Source organism: Zingiber officinale, chromosome 7A (assembly GCF_018446385.1).
Source record: "Zingiber officinale cultivar Zhangliang chromosome 7A, Zo_v1.1, whole genome shotgun sequence".
Classification (NCBI taxonomy): Eukaryota; Viridiplantae; Streptophyta; class Magnoliopsida; order Zingiberales; family Zingiberaceae; genus Zingiber; species Zingiber officinale.
Window position 1 is genome coordinate 8532913 of NC_055998.1, and position 15518 is coordinate 8548430.

The following is a 15518-nucleotide window of genomic DNA, read 5'->3' on the forward strand; positions in this document are numbered from 1 at the left end:
CTTGTCCATGCAGTACACTGATATGTGTTTGGTTTGCAAGCATCTGCCTTTTTGCTGATCTAGCTCTAGTTTGCACTATCCACTGTTGTTGTGAGTCCACTTCCACTGTTGTGGCATTTCTTGGATCACTGGTACTGTTGTTACCATAACTGGTTTCAAGAAAGCCTTGCATTGGTGAAGAGCAGTCACTGCCTTCTCCTGAGTCTGGTGGTTGTGGGCTACTGGAATTTGACCTGAACCTTATGCTCTCACTGGTCTCGGATTGATGTCCTGGTTGGTTTGGATTTCTGATGATAGGTTGTGTAGCCATCTGATCATCTACCCTGCATTGTAAATGTTCTTGCAGTGGGGCACAGTTAGCTTGTTGTTCAGCAGTGGTCATTGCTCCTTCTGGCCTGGTTGGCACAGCCATGTGTACAGTGTTCTGAATGCACTGTCCAGTATCTAAAACTTCAACTTGTGCAGTGTTTTGAATGCAGTGTTCAGTTTTCTGAAAGTATTGTCCGACTGTAGTATCTGAAACTCCAGCTTGTGCAGTGTTTTGAATGCAGTGTGCAGTTTTTTGAAGGTGTTGATGCAAACCAAAAGCTTGTCCAATTTCTGAAACTCCCATCTGTGTAGTGTTCCGGATGCAGTGTTCAGTTTGTGGAAGGTCCCCTTGCATTTGGTGCACTTCCATGGACCCTTGCGTCAGGGCGAAGAGGCTGACACTCGTTTTATGGTAGCGTCGGCTGCTAGTAAAATGATGTTGGAATGCGGCTTAGAAGTCTTTGAAGCTCCGTACTGAGCCGTCCGGTAACCTTCGGAACCAGCGCTATGCTAATCCGGAGAGAGTCCTGAGGAAGACTCGGCACTTCACTTCATCTGTATATTGGTGCAGTGTGGCCTCATTGTCGAACCGATCCAGATGATCATCTGGATCGGTCGACCCGTTGTATGTTCCAATCACCAACAGAGTATAATGTCGGGGCAGAGGGTCTTGTAAGATCTCCTTTGAGAAATGTCGGTTGATTCGTTTGGGAGACGCATTGCCTCGGGGTGCCTTGCCTTTTCGTGCGTCCTAAACGGGAGCCTCGTCTGAAGATGATCCCCGCTCTTGGTGCGCTTAGGCTATCTTCGAGAGGGTTTGGAACAAGGCGCGATGGAAGGGGATCGGTGCGGGCGGTGCTTCCCCTTGAGTGTCGGTCGACCTTCGATTCTGTCCCCATACGGAGAGTTGATCCGCTCGGTCTTCTTGCCCCGCTCGCCTATCGGCTGCTAATGTTGCAGACTGCGGCGCTAGCCGATCGGCTAACGCATATTGTCGTTGTTGTTGGAGCAATCTGGGTACCCTAGGTTTTGATATTTGTGTAAAGGTTTAAGTTAGGTTTATTGTTATATTTGATATGCATTGTGAGTGTGCAAGATACAGGTACAACTGTTAGTTAGAGCCCTAGAGCCAATCATTTGATGATTGTTGTATAGACTCGTTGTATCATATTCTTGTATATAAATAAAGGCATTTGTTTTTTGTTATTATACTTACTTGTATTGGTGCCAAATAATTAAGTATAATAGCGTCCTTGAGTAGAAGGTTCTTACCTATATCAATCGATTGGTTGAATCGATAGTGAGATGATATAGGGAACACTACTCTTAATCATTCCTAGTCAAGTATTAACATTCAGGGACAATGTTAATGCGACGAGACTAGCATGTAGGTCAACTCGATAATTTGATCTCACAAGTCATGGATATGGAGATATCAAGTTAGCACATGGGTATGCATTGGAGAATGTATACTGAATGACCCGCCATGAGAAAGTATCATGGATCGTTATATGAATGTCATATACTTTCTCATGTGGCTATTAGTATAACTATTAGTCCTTGAACCTAAAGTCACCATGGTTCCCTACATAAGGAGTTGCATACTTTGGCTTCGTCAAACGTCACTCGTAACTGGGTGGACTATAAAGGTGATTACTGGGTATGTAACAAATTATGCGGAGGGATGTGAGTGATGTAGATGAGATCTATCCCTCCTATATGACGGGAGTGACATCAATATTCTTGATAGAGTGAGACCACGAAGTGCATGGTCATGCCCAAATGAGTCAATATGAGATATTGAGCTCATTTGATTGAGTGAGTCTACTTGGGATTCAAGATTTAGATTGATTAGAGGATGATACGGTCTATGTCTCACATTGATCAATCTAGATGTTAAGGATAGAAGGACACTTGTCATATATTGTGAGGAGTCACAATTAGTAGTCACAAGGTGATGTTGGATCTCAACATTCTTATAACTTGGGTAGTAATGATGTGTTGCTAGATACCGCTCATTACTTATGCTTCTAAATGAGTTTAGGAGCATTGTCAACGTTATAATAACCTATAGGGTCATACACAAAGAGCAATTAGATGGAGATTAGGTTCATTTGATGTACCTAAAGGATTAGGTTCATGTGATGAACCAAATTGGATTAAGAGTAATTCAAATTGAGCTAATTGAGTTGGACTCAATTTGGTTCATGTGTAAGATAAGTCTAATTTGGACTTAGACTCATTGAATCAATTTAATTCAATGAATAAAGATTCATTAAATTAAAATTAACTTGAACCAATGGTTAGATTAGATCAACCATGGGAGAGAAGTGGTCAAGTTTGACTTGACTTGAGAGGAAGATGAAGGATCAAGTTTGACTTGACCATTTGCCACCTCATTTGTGAGTTAGCATTAAGTGGACCAATTATGATGTGCCACATCATCAAGACTAGCACATGTGTGTGCCATCTCATGAGGGAGATCAAGAGTTGTGACTCTTGATATCCCATGGAGGTTTAAAAGCCTTCTTGAAAAGTGGTCGGCTACTTATGTCATTGTGTGTGAATTTCATTTTTGGTGTAACTCTCATCTTCTTCCTCCTCTCATCTTCTTCTCCCTCTCTCCCTCCTTGCCGTGACCATCAAAGGTGCTAGCACACCTTTTGTTTGGTTTTCTCCATCTCGTTGCTTGTGTGGATACACATAGAGGAGTATCTACTTTGATACTCTCGAGATCCGACGAACCTTTGGACGAGTGGGATTACGCGAAGGGCTTCACATCAAGGGTAACCTCTTTTCCTTTGTAGATCTAGTATAGATCTAGGTTAGAGAAACTCGTACACGAAATTTTGTTTTATAAACTTCGCACGGATTTGGTGGCATGGGGATTTCGGGGTTTCCGCAACGCAAAAAGTGGTTTTTGCGGCCCGAAAAATCCAACAACAACAAGAAAGTCCAAGTGTGATCTTGGCAAAGGAGGAAAGTTCAAGGATGAGTCTTTGTGGTGTAAGTCCAAGCATGTAGTCTTGACAACGCAAGTCCAAGTGTGACTTGACAATGGATGAAGTCCCGGAGGTGCGACCTCTTAGCAAAGGAAGACCCGACAACAATGACAAGGCCGATGGAAGCTCCAGAAGGCAAGACGTGAAGGATGGGAAGACATCCGAGGGACGCAAGGCTAATGGAGGAGGTTAGAAGGTTAGGTCTAGGTTAGTCGGGTGAGGACGAGTGTTGAGTGAATGTACTCGGGGGTTAAATCCTAGGATTAGGGTTTACTATAGTAGTAATGTAACGTTACTGTAGCAGTATTGTAGCAGTCAATTGGTGGTTTCATCAGTCAACTGGTGCAGTCAATTGGGAGCAAAAAGAGGGCTGGTATCGAGTCGTTGGGTCGTAACGGTCGAATTTCCACAGAGGGCAGTCGACTGATGGTTTTGACAGTCGACTGGTAGGCGAGATTTTTCAACCCGTCGCCTATATAACCAAGACTTGGGAGCTTGGTTGGGGTTGACAAAATAGAGATGGTTAACCCCTATTAGTAGTCTACCTGTGCCCTAGCGTCTCAACTGTTCTTGTGAGAGTTGTGGTGAGGTTTCTCCACCCACAAGGAGCTACATGAGCTAGCCGGAGTTTACCGGAGAGTCATCCACCGACGGATCGGTATCGTCCACCTTACAGATAGCCGTGGAGTAGGAGCCCTAATCTCCGAACCACGTTAAATGATCGTATAGCTTGGTTTGCATTTCTTGTCTTGTATTTAGATTAGTTTTCTACTTGTTTGTTTGTATTTCCACTGCGTAACTAACAAGTGTAGGAAGAAGCGATCGATTTGGGTGAGACGCTATTCACCCCCATTTAGCGGACGTCAAGGTCCCAACAGTTGTTGCTCGATCATTTTTGCTGCTCAGGCTTGAACGAGCATCTCAAACTCCTCCTGAGTGTTTGTCACGGTGGTGAGTTATCCAGTGTTTTCCATCTTCTCAGCTCGGATGCAGGTGACGTTCCCACAGAGGGCACCAAATATGATCCTGTCCGAAAATTGATGAGATGGATGCTGGGGATGTGGCGCTCCTACTGACCTCCTGTAGACTTTACTTTGACCTACAACACAAATGACGTCAGTGTCGAGCCAAGGAAGGGGTCCCCGGCGATGACCCTCCAACGCTCAAGTCAGTCTCCGACAAAGAAGAAGAAGCAAAGATGGAGCAATAAGAAGACTGTAGCGCAATAGTAAATATCGTATACCTCCGTCGATGCTTGGACCTCCTTTATATAAAGCTCCTGTAGCACGTGTGCATGCTTCCCAAGGTAGACACGGGTCTCAAAGCTTTCTCTAAAAAGACCTGTTAGTAAAGTATCCTTGACATAGTACCTTAACGGGCCGAGCATATCTCTGAAATGACAGTGAAAGCTTCTGTCGTACGATCCTCTCTCTGAACATGTCGCTTCTCAACAGTACTAGCTCCCAAAAGGATGTCAAAAGATAGCCTGCTGTGTTTGCTGCTTGGCCGAGCGGAATAGCCACTAGGCCGGAATTCCGCCGTTCGTGTGTTATCTGTTGCTGGATCGAGCGAGATAGCCGCTCGACCGGAATTCCACTGTCTGCATGTCTTATTGTTAGGTCGAGCGAGATAGCCGCTCGATCAGAAGTCCACTGTTCGCATGCTCTGATGTTGGGCCGAGCGGGAAAGCCGCTCGACCGGAAGTCCACTGCCCATGTGCTCGGCTGATGTGAAGTCTACTGCTAGGCCGAGCGGAAGAGCCGCTCAGCCCGATTTCTGCATACTACTCCCTTTGTTGTCTTCTTTTTTTAGCATCGGGTGCTCGGCTCATGACTGAGTCAAAGGTGATATCAGATCGGGCCTTTCTCTTCTCGATCGGGGCATGCTCGTCAGATCAGCAAATGACTTCTAAGCGTTGACCGTCTTGACTTTGACCACTTTTGACCTCCACCATGGCAGCAGGGTAGGACCCCTCATCATCACCACATCAGTAAGAATCTCTCAATCAATTTTCCAATTGATTCCAATACCTATTGTGCTCTCGCAAATATGCTTCAATCGATTACTCTAATCGATTGGTGAAACCTGAATTAATTACCCCAATCGATTCTAAGTCCTTCTATTCTCATGTGAAAACACTCTTAATCAATTGCCCTAATCGATTAATATAAGGTCTAATCGATTAACCAATCGATTCAGAGTTTTACTATGCTTCGCAAAAACCTCCCATCAGCTTTGATCCTGTCCGAATGCTGAACCAACGGACGCTGGGCACGTGGCGCTCCCCTGCTGCTGATGTGGATCTTCGACTGGTGCATGAAGCTCCGGCGAACCTGCACAGAAGTCGGGCCGGGAAGGGGTTCCCGGCGGCGACCCTCCGACGCTCAAGTCAGGCAAGCAAGCAGTGACAAAGTGGCTCTCGAAATCATAGAACGCGTACCTCCGGCGAAGTATGAGGCTCTTTATATAGAGCGGTGAAAGAGCTCTTGCACGTCCACCGAGGCACATACGTGTCCGTATCCCATACCTCGGTATGTGTCTGTCAGAAAGCTTACTTGACCCATACTGCTACAGTCCAAGCATGTCCTCGATGGGACAGCGGAACCCCGTCATAAGATTTGGAGTATGACCTGCATGTGGAGCATACCCGCTATCAGAAAAAGATGCCACTTGTCCTTTTGCCCTTTCTCCCTGGAGGGCGTCCGGCCGGCCAGCTTCCGCGACATCCGGACAGACATATACGGTGGTCTACTTGGGGAGATTCTCAATCGGGCTTTGTGGAGACTATTAGCAGTATGCTACCTTATGGCTTTGGCCGAGCGTGCAGTCCGCTCGGCCCTACGATCTTATCCTCTGAGCGCAGGAACCCTGACTTTCGACAGGGTGCCTTTATCAACTAGACACCGGCCGACCGCCCGGCCAGTCGAACGCATCCCTCTCCGGCCGACCACCTCCCACTTTGACTTCCACGCGACGCTGACTCCACCGGACGGGGGGCCTCTATTCTTACAACCGGATCAAGCTTGATCGATTGGAGAAGGTGGCTTGAGCTAATAGATTAAGTTAATCGATTGCCCAACCCTCAACATTTAACTCAAGTTTAGTGTTCCTTTACCCAATTCTAAAATCATCTGTAATTTGTTAGGATTTTCCGTTGCCTAACATTTAGTCAACCTTAACCTGCTAGAGTTTTTTCACCAAATGTCCAATCAACCCTTGACCTAATTGGACTTTCTATATCGTGTCAACTTCCCTTTGGATTTTGATCACCAAGTGTCTGATCAACCTTTAACCCACTTAGATTTTTCCTTACCTAGCCCGACTAAGATTTTCACTATCTGATTTCTAATTAGGTCTTCATTGTCTAGTTCCGCTAGGACTTCTATTGCCTAATTCCCAACTATGTCTTCACTTATTAGTCTCACTAGGACTTTTACTGTCTAGTTTCACTCATTAGAATTTTTTTCATTGTCTAACTTGCAGTTAAGACTTTTTCAGATAAGTATTTGGTCCTCTCTTGACCTACTTGACTTCTAATTATCTAACCCTTTGCTAGGACTTTTACTCTCTAACTTCACTTATTAGGATTTTTTTCGCTATCTAACATCTAGTTAGGATTTTCCTAGATAAATATTCGATCCTCCCTTGATCTACTTAAATTCTCTTTCATATATTATCAAAAAATCGAAAATCAAACTCAAACAAATTCAAATTTAATCAAACTTTTCAATATGAATGTGAGAACCATTACACTAACAACCAACATAAATATAGAAAATGTAAATAGCTCTTGACGTCCCAGCATGCATCACTTGTTCAAGTACAGCCGACAAAGAACGTTTAACGTGGAAATTGAATCTGTTGTATCACTGTACCGTATGTCTGCGGGCTACCCAAATATATTTTAAAAAAAAAACATAATTCAAGTATCCAACAAATCGATTTTAACGGATGATCCAATTATATATTTGAATCTCATTGTCCAAGAATCTGTCCCACCGTAACCCCGGGCGTTAAAACCTACTTCTTGTTCTTAACGACAAACGTTTCATGACATCCATATGGTCAGCGAGTAGAATACTAAACCACCGCCTAGTGATGCACGGTGAAAGCTACAATAATGCAACGAGGCCGACTTAATGCTTTATCAATTAGCTTTACCGTGCACTAGTTAATCATAAAATACCGCCAAAGCACGGTGGAGCCTTATCTCTATATCCATCTTCGAGAATATACAAGGCCAATCCAACGGCAGGATCTTAATTGCTCGTCCATGTTAGGCAATTGTCTGTTGCCGAGAAGAAAACAACGGCATAAAGGAACAACCGACGCGGCACACACGTCTATCAAGTAAATGCACGCGCGCCGCTGACGCTGCCCGCACGCACGGGGCGGCATCCTGCTGCCACTGTTAACGTTGAGAGGCATCGCATCCAACGAGAGCGAGCGAGCGAGCGACCCTGCATCTTTCGATCTTTAATTACCAAGCGATAATTAGCTCCTTAATTAAGATAAAAATAATATTATGATGGAGTTATGAGCTAGCAAGTACAGAAATATAACTGACCAGTACGAATTGACAGCCAAACAGTGGTCACCTCGACCCATCTTTTAAGGCTCCACTACAACACTTCTGGCCAATGTTGACTCCTATCCGAACCAGCCTTTTCCAATTGCGACCGGTGGATAGGGCCGTCAATTTGGATTGAACTCATTGAATTGATCTATCCTGTCAAATAATTTAAGCGGATTGGATTAAAATTTTATCAACCCAAGTCCACCGTGACCCGACCCGCCTAGGCACACGACCCGCACAGGTCGGACCACTCGAGCTTAGGTTGGCCCGCGGGTTGAAAGACACATATAAGCTAAGTTTTATGCCAATTTATTATCTTTCTTTGTTATAATTTTGAAATAAAAATAGTACTTTTCATCCAACATAAATACTCGTTTGTGTTCATTTATATTTAAAATACATATTTATGTATATATTTAATTGTAAAAAAACTTTTTCGAAGTAAAATGTTGAAGATATGAAATATTTTTAAATTTTTTTAAAAATTTTTGATGGACCCACGTGTTGGTCCGTCAAACCGACAATCTGCCTTAAAATGGGTTGGGTTGGAAATTTCCCAACCCGTCAAGTTGACGGGTTGGCCCGTCCCACCCCACCAAATGATTAGTCCGTCACGGATTAATTTGCCCTGTCATAAATTGATCCGTCTGATAACTCTATCGATGGATGAGCAGCTACAATTTACTGAATTTAATTAGTCGGCCTTCGAGTTGACCTTATTTTTTTGTTGTCCCTTCTAAATTCAGGTATTCATCGTTTTGAGTCAATTAATTCGGAAAGTAGTGATTGATCTGTTCCAACTATTATCAATATAAATTTAAAAAATATAAGAGGATCCTTACAAACATATAAGTATTTTGTATAATTTTATTTTTTATTATTATATCGTAAAAATTATGGATGATTATTAAAATTAGTACAGATGTTACAACATGTAGAGAGACATATAAAAAAAATATGTTGAAAAACGTCAAATTTTAATTTTAAAATTTCATATATCAATCTTTCATATTTTAATGATCGTATATCTCAAGTGGACTAATGTACATACATCTTTTGAGTCTTTAAGATCAAGGAGAATCCTAACATTTTTGCCTTTTGCGATAATTTCTGTTCATTTTAAATAAATAAGAAATTTGATTTTAGTTCATTTGTATTCTTTCTTCAAGGTAAAGTATCTGTGTAGTGGTGTTGCTTTGCAAGGATCAGCGTAACCTGTAAACTTGCTTTTATCGAACAATATGAAGTGACATCCTAACAGTTACCCATCGTTGCTATGAATCATACGATTGGAGAAGCATGAGTGGGGACAAGAAAACCCCACTCACACACGTAGGTGTGCGGGGTGGGTATGCGAGATTTTTGAAATAGCCGTGCGTTTTAATTCCCGACGCGCTTCCTCCACCTCTACCACTTTCATCCGTCTGAAATTAGTATCTCAAGAAACGCTACCCACGACAAAATCTCTCTCTCTCTCTCCGTCGCCGCGGTGTGGTTGCTTCTTCTCAAACCCGGCGATCTGCGACTACCTCAACCTTGCCCACACCAGTGAACACTTTGCGGTTTCTTGCTCCGGCCCGGTACTGCCCAGGGCGGAGCTGTGCCAAGTTGACGCTTGAGAAGGTGGAGATCTGAAGAATGAGCCTAGGGGAAGGGCTCTGAAGGCTAAGATCCGAACTTCGGCAGCATAAAGATCCGATCTTGCTCCATTTCAATTTTTTTTTTGTCCCGAGTGTTCGGAGGTTGGAAGTGGCAGAGATGGGGGCCGGCCGGCCACTGGGGTTGCTTGTGGCGCTACTGTTGGCACCAGTGGTGGTGTTCGTGGCGGCCCAGGAGGTTGCTACGACTTCGCCGAGGCGGAAGCACGCGTACGCTGCGATGATGTACATGGGGACGCCGAGGGATTACGAGTTTTATGTGGCGACGAGGGTGATGATGAGGTCTCTGGCGCGGCTTGGCGTCGACGCCGATCTGGTCGTCATCGCCTCCGTCGATGTGCCCGTACGATGGGTCCAAACATTGTGAGATCTCTATTGCTCCTTCTCCCCCTCATCCCCGCTTAAACTCCCCCCTTTTGGTGAAATTTCCCTTTTGGTTTGGTATATTTCGTTCTAATTGATGGTCTCGCTTCTGAAACGGTCCTCAACAGCAAGTTTAGTTTACTCAACCTTTTCTGTTTGGTGGGGGTTTTTTTTTTGTTAAAACAGCAAGTTTTGTATTTGAGAAAAGTCTAAGAATTTGTTGTTTGAAGTTGTTCAAATGCTACGAATTTAATTCCCTTTTGTTTGTCGATCCTTCACAGAAAATTTGGACAGTACTCCTTCATTAAATCATTTTTTTTAATTTCTGGAAAGGGCTCTTTTAGTCTGTAGCATGGACGAGTGTGGCTGTGTAGGCGGTTTTTAGGTCTTTTTGCGCACTTCGTGGTGGCATGTTCTTCGGGATATCCATTTCCAAGATTTTTTGACTTTTAGGTGTGCCTAAAACAAAACGACAACTTTGGGGCCATAGAATTTAATTGGTGTTGACTTGTTCTTTGGAGTAATCCCTAGCTACCGGTCCATGATCGTAGGTTTAACCGAACAAAAAAGAAACCCTAGTCAATTAAAAATTGGCTCTATATTTCTTGATGTTGCTCTCTCAACTCTAATTTCGTATAAATTCCCATATCGATGATATATTTGTTTTCACGATCGTTTGACGCCCAACAGAAGTTCTTTAACTTTTGACCGTATTAAATATGCAAATTAGAATATTGATTTTGAATGTTAGAGAGTGGAAAAGAAGTTAAGAACCATGAGATTCCTTCTTCAGCACAACTTTCAGTTGTTGTTGAACTAAATAAATTTTTTGTATGATATATGTGGGCAGTGGACTTTACCAATCTAAAACTTTGAACTTTATTAGCCAATTATTTTTCCAAGTTATTACAAAAGTTTACCCTTTGTATTGACAAAATTTAAGAAGCTGCAAAGAATAGTCCACGTAGTTGGTAGTGCATTTAGGAACACTAAATGGTTAGATACTGAGTTTGGGCAAGTACTTATGTCTGACTGTTTGCCATGATCAGGCAAGAAGAAGATGGCGTGAAGGTGGTTTCTGTTGAAAATTTGAAGAATCCATATGAAAACCAAGGCAATTTCAACTCCAGATTCAAGCTGACCTTGAACAAGCTTTATGCATGGAGCTTAGTTTCATATGATCGAGTTGTTATGCTTGATTCTGATAACATTTTCCTCCAGCGTACTGATGAGCTTTTCATGTGTGGCCAGTTCTGTGCTGTATTTATCAATCCCTGCATCTTTCATACTGGACTTTTTGTTCTTCAGGTACACCTCTTAAAAACCCTAGTTTTGCAAGGATTAATTTCTTTTCCTGCAACCCATCCCATATTAGTAGAATGAACAAAACCATTCATCAATATGAATCAATTTAAAGAAATTTGAAACCATTACCAGCAATTGAGCCTGAACACGAGATGTTACTATTCACAGCTAGTTACTTAAACTATAGCTAACATGTAGTATAATACCAATAGTTAACTATTTTAATGATTACATGATTATGCAAACAGCATTGTTTCCATCATTTTTATCTACTAATCTGTGTCAATGGTTATTTAATCTATGTGGCAATTCGACAACCGAGTACCAACTCGGCTACGCCGGTGGGGGCAATGGTTATTTAATCTAGAGGCTATGATATGAGGCCATTTTGAAGTTGAGAAACATTGGGAACAACCAACTTGTCTAAAGAATGGATTCTACCTTTCTATGGACTATCTCATGAAATCAAAATTTTCAGTGTTGCAAACCTCTTAATGGGCCGAGCCATTGAGTTTAATTGAAGCCAATTGTTTTGAAATATTTTAGGTGATATACCTAAGATACATCCTGATATGTAATTACATTAATAAATTTGTGAAATATTACCTTTCTATCACAATATGATAATGCTTATTCACATAAGTCGTTTTTAGTCAACCTAACCCCATTAGATCCCATTACTTCTTGAACCATTGATTCATGTTTTGATCTTCTACACTTGTTCATTTAGGTATTGATAATTTCATATACAATTGACGTTAAATACTAGGACTAGAGTTCTAGATGTTGAATACCTTTCTACGGTGGCATATTTGTTGTATTGGGGAAATTCAATTAAAATAGAAAAAAGTAGCAACTTTTACTTTCATTTTGTTCTTCTCCTTTGTGTTGGCATCATTAATCCTTGTCTATAGCATCAGCTGTGCCACTTCAATTAGCATCAGGTATTGTCATATCTATATCTCTATTGTTGTTCACACTCATTTAGCTCAGAAGACACGAGTAGTGGTTATAAATTTTTGGTTACTTGGGATGTCATCATCATGATCTTCAAATTCATCATAGACAATTTCTCTAAAAGCTCGTGCGGAAACATTGATTAAGCCTTTCATGTCGTGTCTTGCTTCTCCACTAGAACAAAAAGGATTGACTATACTGAGTGGCACAGCTCAGGTTTTTAAACCATAAATGCTTCAATCAGCAGATTATCAGCTTAATCAGATTAAAATAATATGGTAAGGATATGGAGGAAAACCACCTGGTCAGATTTCAATGTATCTGCATTTGTTAACAATGTAACATAGACTCTCGTTTTGTTATTTCTTTTTCTAGTTTCTACCTCCATAAATTAAAGTTTTGTGAAGTTTCGTATACAATCTCACTAATACTAGATGTGGAATTTCATGAATTCAGGAAATTTGATTAGTGTTCAACAAATTTCATCTTGGGTCACAAAGAGATTTACTAAACAATTTCTTTTACAGAAATTTACTAATCATCTAGTTTTCTTAATCATTTCTTAGGCTTCTAATGCAGAAGCTTGGAAGTAATATAATCAAGCCTACTTTGCATGATTAATTATAACTTGTAGCTTCACAAAATCCCTGCATTACTCCAAGATATTTACATTTAGTCTCCTAAAACATTAACATTATAGCATAGGATATAGAGGTTATTACAAATAATTCATTAGCTGAAAGGACAGAGGATGTAACAATATTTAAGCACCTCTATCAGTTCTCATGAGATTCCCATGATTTCCACAACAGCATGCTCGAAAGTCTTTATTTTGTAGACAGAGAGTGATAGTGATAAATCAATCAGGTGCGTCCAGTAGCTAACAAGTCATGGTCTTGTAGGTGGTGGTTTGAAATTTTGTCATGCACTAATTGCATACTACAATACTAATAGCAAAAGCCAGATGATAGCAATGCATGGTGATATTTCATCCCAAATGGATTCAATGAATGATTAGTAATGATGTAGCATCTATGTGCTTGTTATTGTCAGCAAGTATATTATCTTAGAGCAAATAATGCCCAACTATAGAGTAGCTTTAATCTTTAGCTGCTTCAAGAATTTGGGAAAACTATCATGACAATTTTGGGAGAATGGATCATTGAGGTAACCAGCTTATCCCTGCAATGCTGATTGATCTTCAACCCTAAGTGTTTAATACCCTTGGCATATACTTTGTTGCATACTCCATTGTATTTGTCTATTAGAAATGCATCCTATACCTTGGTGATGTTGTCTTAAAGAGTAAGAAAACTTGCAGGCAGCTGCTATTTCACTGAAGGGGAACTGTAATTTCCTCTCAACTATAATTTCATTCTCTGCTGTTTCACTTGCAGCCCTCAATGAAGGTTTTCAACAACATGCTTCATGAGTTAGAAATTGGACGTGATAACCCAGATGGTGCAGACCAAGGTTTTCTTGCAAGCTATTTTTCTGATTTGCTTGATCGGCCAATGTTTCACCCACCTTCCAGTGGTGCCAAACTTAACGGTTCCTACCGCCTTCCTTTGGGATACCAGATGGATGCTTCGTATTACTGTACGTGTCAGATTTTTATTTTCTTTATGCCTTAAAATATGGTACTTCCATTTAGAATTCAATGCAGTAAGATGTACGGTTCTCTATCATCAGACCTGTTCTACACCAAAAAAAAAAAAAACTTGTAATAGTTATGGAAACCATTGCAGTGAAAAATTCTGGTTTGATTATATTGTAGATCTGAAGCTTCGGTGGAGCATACCATGTGGGCCTAATAGTGTCATAACATTTCCTAGTGCCCCATGGCTAAAACCTTGGTACTGGTGGTCTTGGCCCGTCTTACCATTGGGTCTTTCTTGGCATGAGCTGCGTCGAGAAAATCTTGGGTATGTGAACAATCGCTTGTAGACCTGTGAACCATAGTAACATATTCAAACAGTTCAATGTTAAGGCCACTTTTTTTACTTAATGTTAATACTTCTAGACCACATGCAAAGGCCAATGCTGCAGAAATTTAAAATATGAGATGGTTGTTATGCTTTCTCTACGTTTGAGATCTAACAGGCCTTGTTTTGTGAGCAGGTATGGTTCAGATTTACCTATCTTGTTGATTCAGGGAGTGATGTATGTCGGAATCATAGCAATCACTCGGTTGGCACGACCAAGTCTATCGAAGCTGTGTTATAATCGCCGTCAGGAGAAAAGCATTGCGATACTACATACAACACTAAAGATAGCAGCATTTTGGTCCATGATCGCTGCCTACTCAGTGCCCTTTTTCCTCATTCCACGAACAGTACACCCGATTTTTGGTTGGTCGCTTTATATGCTTGGAGTTGCTTCGCTCTCATCAATCGTAATCAATGTCTTCCTTCTGCCGCCCCTGCCAGTCCTCACAGTACTATTGGGAATGTTGGGTTCACTGTTTGTGATGGCATTTCCTTGGTATCCTGATGGTGTCATCAGGGCTTTGACAGTATTTGCTTACGCATTCTGTTATTCGCCGATTGCATGGGCATCCTTGTTGAAAGTTACAGGCTCCTTGCAGAACTTAGTTGAAAGGGAGGTCTTCTTTCCCAGATTGGGAGAGTCCACAGAGATGTCTGAGTTCAACAAACTGTATTGATCTGCACAGAGATGAACAGAATTGGCTAATCCTATTAATTTTGAGTTTTTTCCCCCATTCACATGCATCGACATCTATCACTTTGAAATGGTTTGATCTGGATAAAATGTAGAAGAATCAAAGGAATGAATGGTTGGTGAAAATGGGGAATGCGGGTTTGTAAGCAGCAAGTTTTATTCAGATTATCCCATGTCTGAGATGACAATCCATGTACCAATTCTTACCCGGATTGAATGTGAATCCCTTTAATTTACAAAATGTTTTTTTTTCTTCTTCTTAAGATTGAAGAGTTTGGCTTCAAACTTGATGAATGTGTTGTTACTGCTTGTCGAATACATTTTTGTCTATTTTCCTTTTGCTTACTGTCTCAAACCTTTGGTGTGGATGATATATATAATTTATGAAATGTATATATAGAGAATTGTTATGCTACGGATCATGTAAAATTGTTGCTGCCTAAAGTCCACGTTATTTTTTTTTTTAATGAAAACTTTTTCTCTTCTTTGATTTTCCTTCGTTCTCGCCGAATCGAAGCTCACTGCGTCAGCCACCATCGCGCCCCGTCGCCGATCGGCCGCCGATCGCTTGGACCCACCCACACTATTGGGGGGGGGGGGGGGTGAACTCGTCGGGGATCGCGGCATGGATTCTGACTGCTGTCGCCTGCCCACCGTCGAGCTGAG

General features: G+C 41.6%; 1 protein-coding gene across 1 annotated transcript; it reads left to right on the top strand.

The window, feature by feature from the left end:
* Window positions 1-9300: 9300 nt before the first annotated feature.
* On the top strand, window positions 9301-15192 carry LOC122000912 (putative glucuronosyltransferase PGSIP8). The gene is made up of 5 exons (XM_042555412.1): window positions 9301-9908; window positions 10958-11216; window positions 13568-13769; window positions 13948-14095; window positions 14292-15192. The coding sequence occupies exons 1-5, from the start codon at window positions 9646-9648 to the stop codon at window positions 14833-14835; spliced, it is 1416 nt and encodes a 471-aa protein (XP_042411346.1). The 5' UTR covers window positions 9301-9645; the 3' UTR covers window positions 14836-15192.
* The last annotated feature ends 326 nt before the right edge of the window (window positions 15193-15518 follow it).

Bases quoted from the DNA above. Each gene is read 5' to 3' on its own strand.
- LOC122000912 (XM_042555412.1), top strand. From the start codon at position 9,646: ATGGGGGCCGGCCGGCCACTGGGGTTGCTTGTGGCGCTACTGTTGGCA. The intron at 13,770-13,947 runs GTACGTGTCAGA...ATTATATTGTAG, and splicing joins GATGGATGCTTCGTATTACT to ATCTGAAGCTTCGGTGGAGC. The intron at 14,096-14,291 runs GTATGTGAACAA...TTTTGTGAGCAG, and splicing joins CTGCGTCGAGAAAATCTTGG to GTATGGTTCAGATTTACCTA.